Source organism: Strix aluco, chromosome 5, assembly GCF_031877795.1.
Source record: "Strix aluco isolate bStrAlu1 chromosome 5, bStrAlu1.hap1, whole genome shotgun sequence".
In the NCBI taxonomy this organism is placed as follows: domain Eukaryota; kingdom Metazoa; phylum Chordata; class Aves; order Strigiformes; family Strigidae; genus Strix; species Strix aluco.
In genome coordinates, this window is record NC_133935.1 from 87,405,635 (window position 1) to 87,423,864 (window position 18,230).

At 48.2% G+C, this 18,230-nt stretch overlaps 1 protein-coding gene across 4 annotated transcripts in view; it reads left to right on the forward strand.

The window, feature by feature from the left end:
- NET1 (neuroepithelial cell transforming 1) overlaps positions 1-15,175 on the forward strand; it is a 56,515-nt gene extending 41,340 nt beyond the window's left edge. For 2 of the 4 annotated variants that reach the window (XM_074828093.1, XM_074828094.1), the window contains exons 4-12: positions 7,906-8,013; positions 8,832-8,999; positions 9,787-9,849; positions 10,283-10,379; positions 10,502-10,578; positions 11,080-11,337; positions 11,598-11,768; positions 12,659-12,845; positions 13,221-15,175. In XM_074828093.1, the coding sequence (XP_074684194.1) occupies positions 7,906-8,013; positions 8,832-8,999; positions 9,787-9,849; positions 10,283-10,379; positions 10,502-10,578; positions 11,080-11,337; positions 11,598-11,768; positions 12,659-12,845; positions 13,221-13,621 (1,530 nt within the window). In that variant the 3' untranslated portion in view covers positions 13,622-15,175. Of the gene's footprint in view, positions 1-3,310; positions 3,450-7,905; positions 8,014-8,831; positions 9,000-9,786; positions 9,850-10,282; positions 10,380-10,501; positions 10,579-11,079; positions 11,338-11,597; positions 11,769-12,658; positions 12,846-13,220 lie in introns of those variants that run through there. The other 2 variants (XM_074828095.1, XM_074828096.1) reach the window with 2 other exon arrangements.
- Positions 15,176-18,230: the final 3,055 nt, after the last annotated feature.

The following is an 18,230-nucleotide window of genomic DNA, read 5'->3' on the forward strand; positions in this document are numbered from 1 at the left end:
GAGAAGAGCCAGGATCAGGTTATGAGTGCTGGCCACCCTGGACACAGGTGCTGGAGGACATATTCAGCTGTTGGGGGAGCATTCCTGCATGCCATGCTTGGCAACCCCTGGCACTAGCCAGATGCCATGTGTCGCTTAAACAACTGAGTATTTTTAACTGCAAAAACCTACATCAGTCGGGAATTGTACACTGGAATTTGGACGCGTGTTTCCTTAAGAATTCATTATTTGTTAATCTAAAATTTATTTGGTGATGCTTTGGGGCTGAAATAACAAAATGGCATGTCAATACCCCAGAGAGCATTTTTATTTAGTAGCAGCCCTACCCAGAATAACTTGCAGGAGCAAGGAATGTCGCAGGTATGAGGCCGCCCTGGACTTCAGGCAAACAGCTCTGTGTAACAGCAGTCCTCCCTTCTCTGTGGAAATGAAAACCCAAGCTAAAAATAAGAGTAAAACAATGAGGACTGGGTGACGACTCTGTCACTTGAACTCTTCCTGGCTCCCTAATTTGATAGTAGGATAGGAGTCACCAAAGTATTTTGCTCCTAGAAGTGAAAATCCCCATCTGAGTATAGGAGAGGAATGTCATTAATACCCACTGACAGGAGAGCAGGAAGAACTTGTCTGTTATCCGTCGCTGAGCGCAGCGACCGGCCGGGCTGCATTCTCATGGCTTCAGAGCTGCCATGGCACGGGCTGATCCCTGCCCAGTGGGCTGGAGGGGCAGGGGAAGGGACAAAGCAGGTTGGGGCCAGGGCAGATGGGTAAGCGGGGACTGGGAAGACAGAGGGAGTTGGTGTTGGGTAGAAAAATATGTCCTGAGTTAGAGGGAAGCTGGGATTATGGTGTATAGGGTACAAATCCATAAATCCAACTTCGTTGCTTCTGCTGCACAGGGAACAATTCTTTCTTTTCACATTTGTTTTGGCTTTCATCAGAGGGTTCCCAAGTACCACGGCCTTGTTCAGGATGGTTTGCCCACTGGAGTGGTGTTTGCACTACAGTGAACTTTACAAACTTAAAGGTCATATTTACACTGCCTCTTGCATGTGTCTTAAGTAGAGCAGAGGCAGGTAAGTATTGTGCAGGTAGCGTAGCGTGCTCTGAGCCCTCTATATCGCTGTAGAGGGGCCGCTGTGGACCTGGGGGATGGTTATTTTACCTCTGAAGATCACCTTCCACCCCTGCTCCCTTCAGGCTTCTCCAGATTTGTTGCGTGTTGGTCAGCGAGTGCCCATTGCACAGTGTGTGTCCACCACTCAGGGTGGATTTTGCCTCAAAATGGTGCTTGATTGATAACAGATATAGCAGGCATACAGAAATCATCCCACTGCTACAGGAGCAGCTGGGAACCCCTTGTCTTTTTTGTTGTTGTTGTTGTTTTGTTGTTGTTTTAAGGCCTTACCCACCCCTTGCTTTGAACAAAGGGCAGTTGTCCAGGGCACGTAACCCTTTGCCCGTGCCATGCCAGGAGGCAGACAGGGAGCCCCGTTGCATCAGGCCAGAGGTTTGTGTTTCCACAACATGACATCAGCAGGCTGCATCAGCTGGGGCTTGCATCACCGCGAATTATTTAGCCTCACAAGGTGTCACACAAAGTCAGGGATCTCCCCTCCGGTGAAGGTGAATCACTTGCTTCCCCGGTGCATGGCAGCAGGTCCCTTCCCCCAGGGCTCGGGAAGGAGAAGGACTATTTAATGCTTACGTCACAGAAAACACTTCATAGGGCATGAAGTGCTTCAGGACGCAGGACATCACGTTCTGGTCCAGACAAGAAGCGTTTAAGTGCCATCTTTGTGTGCATGACTCTGCTTCACGCCTTCCCTCTCGGCTCCTGGTGTCCCTATTTTTAGTTGACTCTGCACGGCCTGTCGACATCTCAGTGAAAAGAGATGCGCTGTTGGGGTCAAGAAGCATTCCTAAATCTTTAGACCGAGTTTAACAAACTTTTGATCTTAGACTGTCAGAGAAATGGACATGTTTGATGCTCCCCAAATAATGATCAAACTCAATGGAGGGCTTGCCTGCTCCTCCCTGGAGTCATCGTCCCTTTGGTCTTTTGTTGTCTTAAAAATGGATGACTTCACTAATCCCAAAAAGGATTATGCATATCTGAAAGAGTCACAGTCTGTCCTTTCAATAAGGGTATGGAAACTCGCTGGATCCCAAATTTCTGAGAATCCTGCGGTGGATGATCCTAAATGTCCTGGTCTCGCATGAGCAGAGGTTAAACAGCCGCAGATTTGCTGAGAGCAGCTCTCCACGGGAGAGAAGAAAACAAAGCTTAAAAAAAAAAAAAAAAAAGCCAGGGAGGGGACAGCAGGACTTTCCTCCTGCCCATTACTCTGAAAAATGTCGTGTCAAACCCTCAGCCCCTCCCGCAGTGGCCACATGGGAGCTGGGGACCAGCTCGGAAGGGGACCCCCAAATTTTTCTCCTCCAAGAAGCAGGTTGGGTAGCATAGGTAGGCAGCGACACAGCTGCTCTCCTATCGCCAAATAAATTCAGTTTATTTTTACCAGCACAAGAGACCTTTTATTTTGGAGATTTGTAGCAGTGCCAGGAATAATATGACTTGAACAAACAAACAAAAAATACAAACCCTTTGCATCTACAGCTGGGCCTGCTGGGACAGGATCCCCTGTTAGAAGAGGGGGAGAGGCTCAGCCCAGCCCCTGGCTAACAGAGCTGTGCCAGCACAACCTTTAAAGCTGAGAGCAGACTTAAAGCACAGGTCTAGACAAGAATTCTATTTTTTTTTTTTTTTTGAACAAGGAGGGCTGAGGCTGGCAAAAAAAAACAACCCTCAGCAGCAGATGATTTATGCTCCAGTGGCAGCAGCAAGAGCTGCCGTCAGGAGGAGCATGTCCCACTGCTGCACTTGCAAGACGGCTGTAGGCGGTGGTGGCAGGCCCCAGCACTGCGAGTGCCAGCAAAGAAAAAGAGAGAAAAAACCCCAAAACATACATTTGGCTTTGTCTTTTCAGTGCAAATAGTGAAAGCCCGGTGCTTTTCAAAGCGCTTTCCATCACAGAGTGTGATGGAACAGCCCACTCGCCCCTCAGTGGGTGTCTGCATCGTGCTGCCTTAAAGTAGAACCTCTCAGAAGTCCTATTTTGGGGGAGTTTAGGAGGAAATAGGGGCCGGGAAAGGGACCCGGGGGTCCTGGCCCCCTCCCTGTGGGGCGGGGGGCGGGGCTAATAGTCACTGGGCGTGGCTTGGCGCCGGAGGGGGCGTGGTCTCGTCGGTAGCCCCGCCCCCGCCGGTGAGGTTGGGGCGCGGCGCGACGGCGGGCGCAGAGCGGGGATGAGCGCGGGCTGAGGTGGCCGGGACCGGGGTGGGGGACGGCGACCATGGTGGCTCACGACGAGCTCGGGGGGCTGCTGCCCATCAAAAGGACTATCCGGGTGATCGACGCGCAGAACCAGTCCTTTAGGGAGCAGGAGGTGAGGAGGAGACGGGGAAAAAGGGGCTTTTTTTTTTTTAAGGGGAAAGCGGTGGGTTTGGGAGCCCCCCATCACCTTCCCGCCCTCCGCGCCTGAGGGGAGGTGAGGAGCCGGGTGCGCTGCCCGCTGAGAGCCGGCCACGGAGGGAGGTGCCAACAACGATTTTCAAAAAAAATAATTTTTTGAAAAAAAATATATTTCATAGCCTCTGGAGGAGTGGGACCAGGAAGCCGAAACCGAGCTCGGCGCCTCACCTGACCCCACTCCTCCCAGCGCGATTTTCATGTTAAAAATACCCGTTGCTCTGTGTGCTCTTTCCACTGACAGGATTTTTCCTAATTAGGGCGTTTGTTTGCTGCATAAACGGAAAAAAAAAAAAATAATTAAAAAATCACGGGAGTTGGTTGGCGTTTGGAGGGTTGGGGTTTTTGGAAGTATTGTTATTTTTATCATCTGTTGTTATGTAGATGAGAATAATTGTATTCCTAGTAGATGCTCGCATGCCTCCTGCAACGACAGAAGGCAAAAGTTCAGCAGCCAGGTAGGGATCGGCTGCCCTGGGCAGGGTTTTATTGCTGAGATTAGCGGTGAGATGAGGTGGAAAAGAAAAAAAGGCGGCTCCAGACAGCTCTGGGGCTTGAGGGCTCCGGCGTGAGTCGCCAGCCTCTTAAAATCCTGGCTTTAAAACAGCCAAACTTGGGCAATCTGATTGTGCAAAAGGGAAACCAGATGTTGGGAGAGAAATAACAGAAACCAGACCTCTTAAAGGAGAGTAAATCACCTCTAATTCTTAAAACGTGTGTTTTCTGTAGGGTATAACAGCTGGGTATGTGAAGTTAAACCAGGTCTGGGCTTGAGTAATGACCCCTAAGCCAACACTCCCGTCGGTGCCAGGTACTGAGGTGCTATCAAGAGCCACTGGAGTTATCAGCAGAGTGCAAGGCCGGGTTTGAGAAAGGCGAGGGTTGTCGTCTCTGTACCGATGTGTCAAGCGGAGCCTGGTTGTTCGGTTTGAGTGCAGGCAACCGTTCTCACAACGGAGCTTGAGATTCAGCAAGCTCCTTGCACGTGAATCTTAAGATAGTCAGGTGGTGATTTCTGGCAGGAGTGATTTGAGCTGGTGATTAAAATCCCTTTCTGCTTATTTGGCTTAATAGGAAAAGTTTTGCTGCGCATGGTTTTCAGATTTGTCACCATGTTTGTATGCGTTGGTATGGGACTGGCACGTAGGACATTGCTCTCTAGTAAGTGATCCTTGTAAAAAACACTAATTATTACCTAGCATAGGGGGAAAGGTTATAGGCGTGCATGCTGCTAGAGGAAAATGTTCGTTGCTCAAAAGTAGAGCCTGGCTTTCGAGCAGCAAGGTGCAATCTTTCACAATGTGAAGGATTAACCTGCACTTAGAAGCACTTGAAGAAATTCCACTAGTGTGAAGTCTTGCCTGCCAGCTGGAGGTACAAATTTAGCTTTTGTGTGTATGTTTATGATATATTTATATTCACATTTAATAAAGAGTCTCCTGGAAAAAAAAAAAATTCTGAATGGAAGCAGAAGTGCTGTTGGACTCACTGGGGTTTTCATTATCTGTCAGCGCTGTAGCGCTTACAACCGCCAGCTTGTTACAGAAACTTTGCAGACTTCATTCTAATCTGGGCTTCTGTAAGTAAGACCGTGTGGAGACAGGCTAATCGTTGTTTGCAAGTACAGAACTAAAAAAAAGAAATTACTGAGCCAAAGTTATCCACAGTATGAACTGCACTGAGTCTCAGCTTACACGGCGACTGAGTTTGCCTGTAAGTAGAGTACATGACCTCAAACTGAAATGCAGATCTCAGAGAAGGTGAGGTTTTGAAGGAGAGGGATTTTTTTTTTTTTTCCCCCTCCCTGCCTTGGATCAAATGATATCTCTGGAAAGAGAAGAAGAAGAAACAGATGCTTTTTTTTTTTGGCAGTTGAGCCGTTCATGTCTGAAAACACTCACAGGACAGAAAGTGGGATTTGTTTCTCTTTGAGAGGGGAAATAGTCTTTCGCTAAGCTGAATTTATAGCGTACAGAAGTTTTTCTGTTGGCTGAACACCTCAGGGGAGCCCATCACATATACAGAAAACGCTCTGGTCGTGCCGATCTGTGTGAAATTCCTCCCTCCTCAGAGCAGAGCTGGGTTCCTCGGGAGCCGGGCTCCTCCTCGTTCGAGAGCGCTGTGCTTTTCGCTTCAAGCCTGTCTTTGCATGTCTCAGTATGTATCGGCTGTTCAGAAAAGTGGCGATTTAGAATCCCAGGGAGCCCCTTTGTACCGCCTGTCCCAAATGCTTCTGCCAGACCCCGTGCGTGTGCATGTGTCGCTCCAGCCTGGCACAGATGTGCTGGGAAGGCATTCACACATGTCCCTCGGCACAGATAACGTGTCATTGTGTCTGGAAAGGCTGCAGAGTTGACCCTTTAACAGCAAGCTGCGAAAGACTCTACAAGCGTCCTAAAGTACTGAAGTTCCTTGCTATTAATTTTCAGTGTCATGTTTTTCTTTTCCATGCTATTTATATCACTGGCCTTGACAGAGATGTGTGTGGCTTATGTCTGTGTATTTTCTGCTTACATTCCTGCTTCTCTTGGCTTGTGTCCCTTTATTCTAGCACGCCAATATATAGTTTTCTAGAAGTAAGTTACCTATCCTTTTCCTCCACTCAGAAATGTCTGTAATCAATTAAAGTTTCTCTGTCTTCTTTTGAGCCCAGCCTAACTTTCCAGCCTTCTGCATAGTCCTTTTCCTCAGAGACTGTCTCGAGTGCAGTTGAGGCTCACCGTTGGCAAAGGAAAGAAGCGACTGGAGCGCTCCCAGTGCTGTACTGACACCCAGCTGAGGGTTGGGGTCCCCGGGTTGAGAACACTCTCTTACAGCTTTTCCCCATTTCTGTAATACCCTCACAGTTCTGAGATTTCCCAAACATTTCAAGCACAGCTTTGAACACACTTTGTGCTGTGCCAAGAGGTCTTTCTGTTCTGCATCACTCATAAATTGTTTCTTTTCATGTTTCCCCCCTGCAACTTTGAAGGCTTAATTCAGTGTGAGCTAACCTCCTCTGTTGCTTAACACTGCATGTAGGCAGACAGACGGGCCACTCCTCGGGTCATGTTGCTGAAATCCAATCTTACATACGTAGCTTTTATGCTTCCTCAGTCTCATGACTGGAATCCAGCTCTGTGTGTTCCTATTCCCCTTTTTTGTTTTCAGCATTTGTCACTTCTGTTGCTCCACAGAAGCAAAGGGTTTGGGTGCTGTAACTTGCAATCTCAGGCTGGAAATAGAGGCAGCAGAGAACTCGTCCTAAGCAGTCTTCGCCTTTTAGCCTTTTGAAAATTAAGAGGGACTCAACTGTAATTAACAAAAAATGCCTAATAAAACTTTGGTAAAATTTCTACTGAGATGAACTCAAAAAAGAGGCTGCTTCTACCAACTCCTCTGAACTTCATACTAGGAAATTTCCTTGTGATGATGAGTCACCTTCAACCATTTGCCAGACATTTAAGAGCACCAGGGTACCTCATCTAGCCTTTTTCCTAGCCTTAAACTCTGAGTCTGTCTCTTCCTGGTGTCCCATTGTGCACATCTTTCCTGTACGGTCCTTACAACACAATATTTTTGATGTAAAATATGTAGGGTTGCCAGCATGATTTTAAAAACTGATCTGAGCTTAAGCAGCAGGAGGTTTCCATGGGGCGTTTCCTCTTCTTGGCAGCATTTCGGTCAGGACAGAACTGAAAATGCTCTGGGCTCCCGGCAGGGATTAGTGGTGTGGAAAAGCAGAAGCTCTATCTTTTGAATCTAAACAACGTATAAGAAAAATTATGATGACATGTAGGGGGTGGTGAGGAGCAGAATGGGGAGGAAGCTTTGTAAACTGGAGGTTTTAAATTGTATCCACTTCGTGTGTGTGCGAGTCCCTCACAGGAATGTTCAGCATGTGGTCATTTGCTATTTGTTAGAATAGCTACTGAGGCTGTCCTGGGCTCCAACTGCTACTTTTCTCTCCAAAATAAAATTAAAATGGAAAAACACATTCTTTCTACAAAGGCAAACATGATAAAATGGAGAAGCAGATCACAGCTCCATCTTTAGATGACAGTCACTTGCCTTGCAGAGGAGAACGCTTCAGTCTATTTATGTTCAGACCATAACGGTCCCTGTTTGAGCCCTATTTTGAATTCTGACTGACGTGTGTGTTATCTTGCCTCTTTTACACTGGGCAGTCTCTGCAGTTTAATTGCAGCCTTAAAGTTCAGACAAATATTTACAGCCTCTGCTTTCCATTTAAGATGAATGGCTACTTCAAAACACTCTCTTTTCTGTGTTTCCCACTCCTTAAGTGGGTTTGTGCTTTTTAAACCTGCCTGGGCAGCTTGAGAAATGAAGTGGGAGTCACAGCCAGTACAATTTGTTCTCTGCTTTATTTACAGGAGCCAAGCAATAAGCGGGTTCGGCCTTTAACACGGGTCACATCCCTGGCGAACTTGATCTCTCCTGTAAGAAATGGTGCAGTTCGGCGCTTTGGGCAGACGATACAGGTAAAAAGCAGAGCCTCTAGTCCTGGAAATCTAGAGATATTGGGAAGGTACTGGCTGTATGGGGGCAAAACAGACACTGGGATTTCAAGGCATCTCTTGGAAATCTACTGAATAATTCATGCAAGGACAAAAAGCTTGCTTGGGGATGAAGAAGAGTTCAGGAGTTCAGAGGTAGCTTGCTAGATAACCAGGTTATTGAGGGTTTAAGCAGTAAAAAAAAAAACGGACTGATTCAGATAAAGAGAATTAGTTGATAAACTGTACCAGTACTTGAGATACACGCATTGGACCACGTGCTTAAATGTGAACTGACCCTGCTGTTCAGCCTTCAGTAACGTTAGAGAAGTGTTGTCTAAGGATCTCTCTACCCCACGCGTGCAGATAAGAGCACTTCTATGTCTGGGTTTTAGTAAGATTGCAAATCACGAGAGCAAAGTTCAAGTGGCTCCTGATTAGCCTCATTATAGGTAGAATTATGATCCTAGTTTATTTACTTCCTCATACCTTGGAAATAGACCCAAGCTTTACCTGCCCATCCTCCTCCCAAGCGCCGCTGCTGGATCAGTGCAGGGAGAGAGAGGCACATGGAAAAGCTTGCCAGTCTCTGGGCTCTCAGGGCTTTCTCAGCAGCTTGATTAAAGTGTTCCTTTATCTGAGGAAAAGTGTCTGGGTGTGTTTTCCTGCCCTGTACAACAGAGGAGGATGAAGGATTGGGAGGGGTATGGGTAATACTAGAATACTTCTGTACTTCTCAAATTGGCTCTACGTATTTTTAAATTTTTTTTTTCTTTTTTTTTTTTTTTTTTCAATCCCTATAGTCATTTGCCCTTCGCAGTGACAGCAAGTCTCCTGGCTGTGCCCAGAAGTCATGTAGCAGATCCGCTGCTCCTACTCCTCCTAAAAGAAGAAACAGTGTACTTTGGTCTGAGATGTTAGATGTCAACATGAAAGAGTCCCTGAGCACCAAAGAAATTAAGCGCCAGGAGGTAGGCTTCTGTTAAACCAGCAGGACTGAGAAAGGCAGCCAGAACCTTGGCTTGTGCCGTTTCCTTGGCAGGGAAGGGTGTCGTGAGCATCTATGGGTGACTTTATCTTCCTGTGCACCTTCATTTCTAAACTGCTAGATTTATTTCTGCATTAGGCCTGGGAAAAGGTAGGCTTCTCTCTCTTGAGTCACTAGGGAGTTTGTCTCCCCAGTTTGACCCTTCAGAGATGCCAAACTCTTTCCATGGGGGTGCTCAGCATTTCTGAAATTCGAGACCCAGCCACAGTGGTTGCTTTGCAGCAGACCCAAAGTCAGGTTCCTTGTAAAGCCAGCTGTCTTTCTCTTAAAGCTCTTGACAATTGGTTGAAAGCCAAATAGCAAGGCCTTGGCTTGCCTTTTTTTCCTGTAGTTCTTAGACAAATCTTCTAGTGACAACACAGAAGCTGACTAAAGACGCCTGGGATTTGACCTCTGTGGTTTTCTGGGTTTTGTTTTTTTCGTGCTTGCCTGTGTAAAAGCAGTGATTTAAAAGGCGCTAATATTTAATTTGGCTTGTGCGTGAACATCAGAGCTTTCACACAGTTGTAAGTAATGTTGCTTTCTCAGAGCTGGGAAAGCCGGCAGATTTACTTGAGGTTGTCATGCCCAGGTGGCATACAGTGATTCAGATGGCAAAACTGCCTATTCAGGCTGCCCAGACAGGATGTGCATTATGTGAGCTGAAAGGCTCTTTCAGAGGAAGACTGGGATTAAAAATGACTCTTGGTGCTTTATCCCCTTCCTCACAGGCGATATACGAAATGTCCAGGGGAGAGCAGGACCTAATCGAAGACCTGAAGCTTGCCAGAAAGGTGAGTGGTTTTTTTCCTGCAGTCAGTAATCGTATTACAGCTAATAATGAAGTTTCTTTGCACCTGCAAACATTACGTAACGGCTTTATCAGGCCCAGAATCCACAGTATGAAAGCTGGCCTGGAAAGTTGACGTGAGCAGTCCTACAGTGCTGGTTTGACTGCAGCAAATGCAGCCAAAAAAGGATTGCCCTTTGCAGTCCTGCAGAGCTAGGTGGGGAATCCCTCTGCCAGATGGGAACAGGTCAGACGGGAAAGTCCTTTTCATTTGATACGTTCATACCGAGGTGAATCTTTTGCCCATCAAAGTCGGTGTTACTGTTTCTGTTGGCTTCTGATCTGTTCTGCGTGTGATCTATCCCCTCATATTTAAATTGTCAGCTTTTGGGTTTGGGAGATTTGAATATATTTTAATACTTGACATTCTTTGACAGGCCTATCATGATCCCATGCTGAAACTCTCTATCATGTCTGAGGAGGAACTCACCCACATATTTGGGGACTTGGATTCTTATATTCCTCTGCATGAAGGTAAGAGCAACTGGATCATTTTCACATAGCGTGCTGACTAAGAGTTAATCTCTATGCTTTCTCATGTTAGAACCGCTTACTGGGGCATTGTTGCAATTTCTATTTTTGTATTTCAATTCCAGACTTGTTGGCAAGTTTAGGAGAAGCAACAAAACCAGATGGAACAGTGGAGCAGATTGGGCCCATTCTTGTGAAGTGGGTGAGTACATAACTTGGAGACAGCAGGCTAAAAAAGAGCTTAAAGAACACTTAAAGCTAGAAGCCGAAAAGCTGTGGGCTTTTGTGGCCTTGAGCGAAAGATTGAAACGGAAATCCTGGCTACACTGAAAACAATGGGACTCTGTCAGCCGTAATGGGCCACGATTTCACCCCGGAGACTTACACTAGTGTGACTGCAATTACTTGCTGATTTATGTTAGAAATGTCTGTATCTTCTGGACTGTTCCTCGCTGATGTGATTTCCATAGTCTTACTGCTGTTAATCTCAAACATCTGAACTTCAAAGGCACTGCATGCAGAATGCCTTGGTTCTCCTCACAAAAGACTAGCTGCATAGACAAGATAGTCTGTTAGCTTTGGTTTTTCTACTGGGCAAAGTATCGCAGTAAGGGATGTAGAACTCCCTGAGTTTGACATGTTCATGTGCTTTGCTTTTCCTACATGGAATTAAACTCCTGATTATTGTTCTGTTCTCCTGCAGTTACCACGACTCCATGCCTACAAAGGTTACTGTAGCAATCAGCTGGCAGCCAAAGCACTTCTGGATCAGAAGAAGCAGGACCGGAGAGTTCAGGACTTCCTCCAGCGCTGCCTTGAGTCCCCTTTCAGCCGCAAACTAGACCTTTGGAGCTTCTTGGACATTCCTCGAAGTCGGCTGGTCAAATACCCGCTGCTCCTGAAAGAGATCCTGAGGCACACTCCCAAAGACCACCCCGATATCCAGATTCTGGAAGAAGCTGTAAGTAATCGTGATCTCATTATGGTTGTTCTGACACAAGCATGTCATTGTGGAGCTCCAGAAAGCTTTCTTAAACCCTCAGCAATTCTGTGGCATGGTTGTCTTGGTGGACAGAAATCTGTGACTGTGACCCTTTGTGAAAGCAAGTGAGAGATGGGTCCGTGTGGATTCCATCACCTGGAGTTCTTAAATAGCACTTAAAGGGAAGCTCTCCAAGCAGAGTTCACTATTTAATCATTTGTAACTGGTTTGGTTTGTAGATATCTATAATCCAAGGAGTCCTCTCTGACATCAACCTGAAGAAGGGGGAATCGGAGTGCCAGTATTACATTGACAAGCTGGAGTACCTGGATGAGAAGCAAAAAGACCCGAGGATTGAAGGCAGCAAAGCTTTACTGTGCCATGGGGAGCTGAAGAATAAAAACGGACATGTAAGTCCCTCGTGTTCGTGGTAATTAATTCTCAAGTTTGAAAACCTCCCCTCAGAGGTAGTTAAACCTTCGTCCGTTACAGCAGGACCAGGAGCCCTTCCATCCTTAGGGTTAGTTTAGACAATTAGCTAAACTTAAAAAGCAGAAGAGAAAGCACCTGATGGCAGTCAGCATTGCAGGGTGTAAGGGAAAGTTTCCTGCTGACAGCTTTACAATTGGCCTTCAGAAGCTGAAAAATAATTAGCACAAAATTACTATAGAAAGTGCTCTCTGTGCCCAAGCTCTCCATCAAAAGGGATTTCCTGCCGGCTGTTTACTTTCAGGTGCTCTGACATTCCCCGTTATGAGCTCTGGCGCACAGCTCTTCCAAACAAAAGTGTTCCTGCAAAGGCCTCTTTGGCTTTGAGGTGAACTGCCCGAAGTTTATCTCCCACTGCAGCAGTGCTGAAAGACCCTGGCTCTACTCGAGGGTTTGCTGCCTTTTGTTCTGGCTTGCAGGAGTAACCTCGTTTTAAACATCAAATCTTTTTCTGTTTATTTTTTTAGTTGGTGGGGGGGTTTTTGGTTTAATTAGGCCATTATGCTTCTGTACACATGAAGCATTTTGTATTGTCAAAAAAGATACTGCTTCTAATCATCATATTCTTGGCAGCTGTAAATCATAATACACTTTTGAAGGGTTGTTAAAACAATAAACCCATTGATATAAGTGTGGTCTGTGCCACCACTGCCAGGGCCCAGCGTTGCTGTAACAGGAAACAGTCAGAAAGTTAACGTGGGTGAAACTTCAGAATAATCCCAGAAACTTCAGATAATCCCAGAGGATGTGTGATTGCTTTGAATACAAAGTACAATGTTTCGCTCACATTCAAATGTATTTTCCCTTTCAGAAACTCTACGTCTTCCTCTTCCAAGACATCCTGGTTCTGACCCGGCCGGTCACTCGCAATGAGCGTCAGGCCTACCAAGTGTACAGGCAGCCAATCCCTGTCCAGGAGCTGCTCCTGGAAGACCTGCAGGATGGCGATGTGAAAATGGGAGGATCCTTCCGAGGAGCTTTTGGCAATTCTGATAAAGGTATGAACCGAACCAGTTCATCTGTGTGGGAATCTGCTGGTGAGGAGAGACTACACTGACCCATAAATCCCCGCAGATGGAGGTTAACGTGTTAACATCCACCTTTAGACCGTCACTGCTGGGCTTTGCGGTTTTAGATTTGGTTGCTGTGAACTTATTTATGGTGTTTTGCAGTTGATGCTCAGACTAGAAAACATCTATTTCAACGTATCTCTGCTGGGTTGTGGTGTTTGGGGTTGGTTTTTTTTTTTTTGGCAGGGTTTTGAAAGCTTTTCCTGAAGCAGAGCAGGGCAGTCCAGATCGCTTGTCTAGCAATGGAATCTCTCTAAATATTGAGCTAGGAACTGATCTGCTTTTTCCTATATTTATCTTCAGCTAAAAATATCTTCCGAGTTCGTTTCCAAGATCCCTCCCCAGGCCAGTCCCACACGCTGCAGGCCAACGATGTCTTCCACAAGCAGCAATGGGTTAATTGCATCCGAACGGCCATCGCTCCCTTCCAGCCAGCTGCTGCCGCGGCGGAGCTGAAGGAGCTGCCGGAGCTGAGCGAAGAGTCGGAGGAGAACAACCCCTCCGCGCCCAACATCAGAGCCCAGAAGAGGCAATCTGCCATGTCTGGCATAACCGAGATGGAGCTCGATGAAAGCACCTCCGAGTGCAGCTCCGTCCTGGACTCGGAGGAAGCCAAGGGCCTGAAAACCCACAGAACATCGTCCGGGTACAGAAAAACGAGGGAGAAGCAGCTAAGCGGGAAGCGGAAAGAAACACTAGTGTAAAGAGGAGCCCAGCAACATCCTGGTAGAAGACTGTTTATTTATAAATAATGTGTACATTTTTCTTGTAATGTGAGCATGATTGGAGTCACTCTACTGAACAGAATATTTGTTTTTTTTATGTTGTAATGGCAGCTACTGGTATACAGTTAACACTGTTGAACTGGAGTCTGTTTAGACAAACCTGGCCACTTTAAACCTGGTTTTAATGCTGTGAGTGATTTGGAAGCCCTCACGCTTTTGACTGCTCACAGCCAATTTCAAGAGCAAATTTTGGTTTCAGAAAGATTTCCACGTGTGGTTTTTGAGGCTGGAAAACAAGAAACTTAAAGCAGAAGTTGGGGGGCCATCACCACGAGCCTGGCAGCACCCTGCTTTGCATGGGGGGGGGTTCAGATCAACGCTGCAAGAGGCCTTTTAAAGTGGACTCGAAACCTGAATTCACGTTATTTTCTTATCTTGTACAGCACATGTTTGCAGTGTGTGGTTATCATAATCCATGCAACTTTTCGTGTTAAAAAAGGGAAAAAAAAACAACAACCAACCAAAAAAAAAACCACCACAAAACAACAAAAAAAAACACCTAAAAAAACAGACCCCAGGTTCAACAGGTTCTCAATTTACCTACTGGAATCTTTCATCTTAGTGTGTCCTTTGTACATTCCTCATTTTCACTCTTGTAACCTGCCAGATATTTAATTTTTTTATTAGTTGTTTTGTTCTGAGTTTGGGGTTCTCTTTGTTTTTCTTCTTTTTTTTTTTTTTTTACTTTTGTATTTTGTCCTTGTTAAGACTTGGCATTTCCTTTCGAGGAATTTTTGAGGAATTTTCCTTTTTCCTCGCTCCGAGGTGTGCACGGACGGTTTCTCACGTCACTCCACAGTTCTGCGGAGCGCACCGTCCCTTAGCGACGTCAACGGCTTGTGTGCGCTCCGGACTCCTGAAAGAGAACTGCATTGCAGCGGGGTTTAGGAAGGTTTTAGGCACGTTGTAAAAAGGGTTTTGGGGAGGGAAGAAGAGCAGCAGCTAGAGGGGAATAGCAGGGAGCGAAGGTAGATTTTTCTTGTTCGTGTTGCCTTTTGGAAATGAAACGCCTTCCGCGGGGAGGCGGGACTGGAGGCGACCAAGGGGTTATTGCATGTTGTAGAGAGGTAGAGCAAAGGACGCGTTTGCAGCTGAAGAGGTGTAAGGACAGAGGAGAATAGTGGTTGTATATACTCCTAACGGCGACACTGCCATGTTCTAGCGGTCCAAAGATTCGGCTGAGAGACGCCGGCGCCGTAACTGCGCTGCAAAGTGGTGACGGCCGTGAGTGTGGCCAACAGGTTGTTCCTGTCCAGTCGAAGGACGAGGACAGCGAGCCCGGCCTTGAGTGTTACCTGAAATCTCCGCTCGAGGAGCCGCAACTCCCCTGCAAAAGGTCGTTGCCTGGCGCGAGTGTGGCCGGTAACGTTGGGAACGGGAAGAGGGTGTACATAGACACAAGCGGATGGTTCTCTGTAAATGTGTTGTACAGTTTTCAGTGCCAAGTACAATTAAATTCCTGACAGCCTCTTGCCTGCTGCGTCTGAGTCCCTCCTTGGGGGGGAGATAAGCGCCTTCCCGCGCTCCTCCTGGCCCTCCTGGAGGGCTCACAGGAGGAAGCTGTGCCTTTATCCAAACCCCTTTTTTACCATCGCGGTTCCTCCTTGCGCCGCTGCGTCCCAGCAGGACCCGGGCTGGTGGTTTATGGCTCCGTGCCGCCGCCCTGCCTGTAAAATGGGGTGCAGCTGCCTGAGTCACCCCGGCACTTGCATCACTCTCCTCATTTCTGGGGGGAAAAGGGAGCAGTGGTGATAATCCCTGCCCTCCTGCAACCTTCCTACGACTCAAACGGTCCCCGTTTAGCAAATAATTCAAAATCCTCTCCTAGACCAACCTTCAGAAGCAGCCCCGGGGCCCTGCCGGGAAGGGAAGGCACAGCTCCCCTCGCAGGGACGAGGTTTAGAGCTGAACTTTGCCCCAGAAAACTGAGTTTTGAGCTGAAGGAGGCTCAGCCCTTTCCGAGCTGGAAAAAAGGCTTCTTTTGCCATAAAAAAAAAAAAAGGCATTAAGCTGCCACAGCACATGGCTCATCCTCAACACAGAGGAAATCCTGCAGAGCGCCTGCTTCTCCTCCCCCGTGTCAGGCCGAGCCCAAACCTCCATCAGGCTGAGCCCAAACCTCTGTCTGGTCGTCGTGTAGCCAACAGCAAATTAGCCAAGAATTTCATTTCACTTTAAAAGTAATTCACTCCCCCACCGACTCCCGGTGGTTCCTATCCCCACTCCAGGAATGTGCAGACCGCAGCTGGCTGCCTCGTCAGGCCCGGCTTTGCTAGACTAAACAAGCCGGGTTTTTCTGGTTTCCTCCCGTGCTCAACTCCCTCACATCCTGGCCAGCCCTCTCCTCGCCTGTGCTGCTAAAGCTGAGCCCAGACCCCCCCTTCCCACACACAGGGTCGGGGGACCCCAGGGTGAAATCCTGAGGGCAGAGGGGGGACCCTCCATCCTTGCCATAGCACCGTCCCCATTGTGGCCAGCGAAAGGGAAGGTGGCTGTGCCACCTCCGCCTTTGGCAAGCAGTTCCCCGTATTTACCTCCGGGGATCCTCCCAGCTCGGGTGCTACGTGCGGAGCCAAACACCCGCCCGGGTTTATAGGTGAGACCTTCCCGGAGTCGGGGTCAGAGCGGGGCATGTCCCCAGCATCTCCTCAGCACCCCGATCCCTCCCTCCTCCACCCTGATGACATCTGGCAGGCCCAAAAGCAGGACCCTTCACTTGGGCTAGAAAAGCCTGACTTTAGGAGCTGCCTTACAGACCCTGCAGTTCACCCTCCGCTTTAGAAACCTCCCTTAAAACAGTATCTAAAAGAAACCACAAAATTTTACACCTGGCAGCTGGCAACCCCTGGAGCCCCCCGCAGCCGTTGCGGGATCCTGTCTAAGCTCAGCCTCTCCAAAATGCCATTTTCCACATTAAACCCCGATGTGATTTATGCCAGGCTTTGCGGAGGTTCCTCCCCATCCCCACAGACACACGTGGGGGCACAGGGCCCCACAGATGTTTCCCCATACGAGTGGTTTCCCTCTTCACCTCCCAACTTTCTCTTTTTTTCCACAAATTCATCATCTTCCCCCTCCTCAGCTCCACCACCTCGTCTGCAAATGCAAACCCAGACATCACCGCACACATCTGCGCACATCTGGGCTGGCGTTCTGCTTGGGATAATCCAACAGGGTGCTTTTAACCATCTGGTCTGGGTTGGTTTTTTGGGGTTTTTTTAAGCCATTACCTGGATCAGGCTCAAAGCCAGACGCAGAGGTTGAGCGGGGCGAAGCCGCCTGCAAAACTCAGTGTGAGGCTTTAACGTTGGCTGCCTGCACCCGCCATCCTCAAAGTATCGGCCCCCTCCAGCTCCAGCTGGAGACATCCCGGGAAAATCGGCTGCCAAAATCCCCGGCAGCTGCGTGCTCCTGCCTCCCCCACAGAGGCCTCCCCCCTGTCCCATCTACCCCCTGGATCATCTCGGATGCTGTAAATAGGACTCAGCCCTAAACCAGGGGGTTTTATGGGCCAGTAGGAAGTTTTATTGGGTTAATTATCCTGCCATGCTAATGAGGGTGGAGTTAAGCACAGTCTAAATCAAGGGCTGGCTTGACCTTCTCCGAAAGACTGCTGTAAACGTGGGAGGCAATGGGTGCTGGTGATGGGTGCTGGCAATGGGTGGTAGCGATGGAGATGTGATGGGTGCTGGTGATGATGGGGAGGTGATGGGTGATGGTAATGGGGGGTGATGAGGAGGTAATGGGGAGTTGATGGGTGCTGACAGTGGGTGCTGATGATGGGGAGATCATGGGTGCTGGTGATGGGGGAGGTAATGGGTGCTGGTAATGGGGGGTGATGAGGTAATGGGGAGGTGATGGGTGCTGAGAGTGGGTGCTGGTGATGGGGAGGTCATGGGTTCTGGTGATGAGGAGGTGATGAGGTGATGGGTGCTGACAGTGGGTGCTGGTGATAGGGGGGGTCATGGGTGCTGACAGTCGGGGGAGGTGATGGGTGATGGTGATGGGGAGGTCATGGGTGATGGGGAAGTCATGGGTGCTGGTGATGGGTGCTGGTGATGGGGGGAGTCATGGGTGCTGGGTGCTGGTGATGGTGATGTGATGGGTGCTGACAATGGGTGCTGGTGATGGAGAGGTGATGGGTGCAAGGTGGTGGGTGCTGGCAATGGGTGTTGGTGATGGGGAGATCATGGGTGATGGGGAGGTCATGGGTGCTGGTGATGAGGAGGTGATGAGTTCTGTCGATGGAAAGGTGATGGGTGCTGGTGATGAGGAGGTGATGGGTGCTCACAATGGGTGCTGGTGATGGGGAAACAAAACCCCCAGCAGCTTCCAGCTTCGCTCAGCACCAAGGGACACCCAGGACAGAGCAACCCCTTCATCCTTAGCAAAGTGACCCAGGGTCCCCCCACCCAGCCCACCCTCGTTTTGGAGCTCACACAACTCCCCCCATCACTTGAAAAAAAACACCTTAAACCTCCCGGGCTTTGAAAACACTCAGTTATCTGTCGGTGTTTGCTTCTCCCAG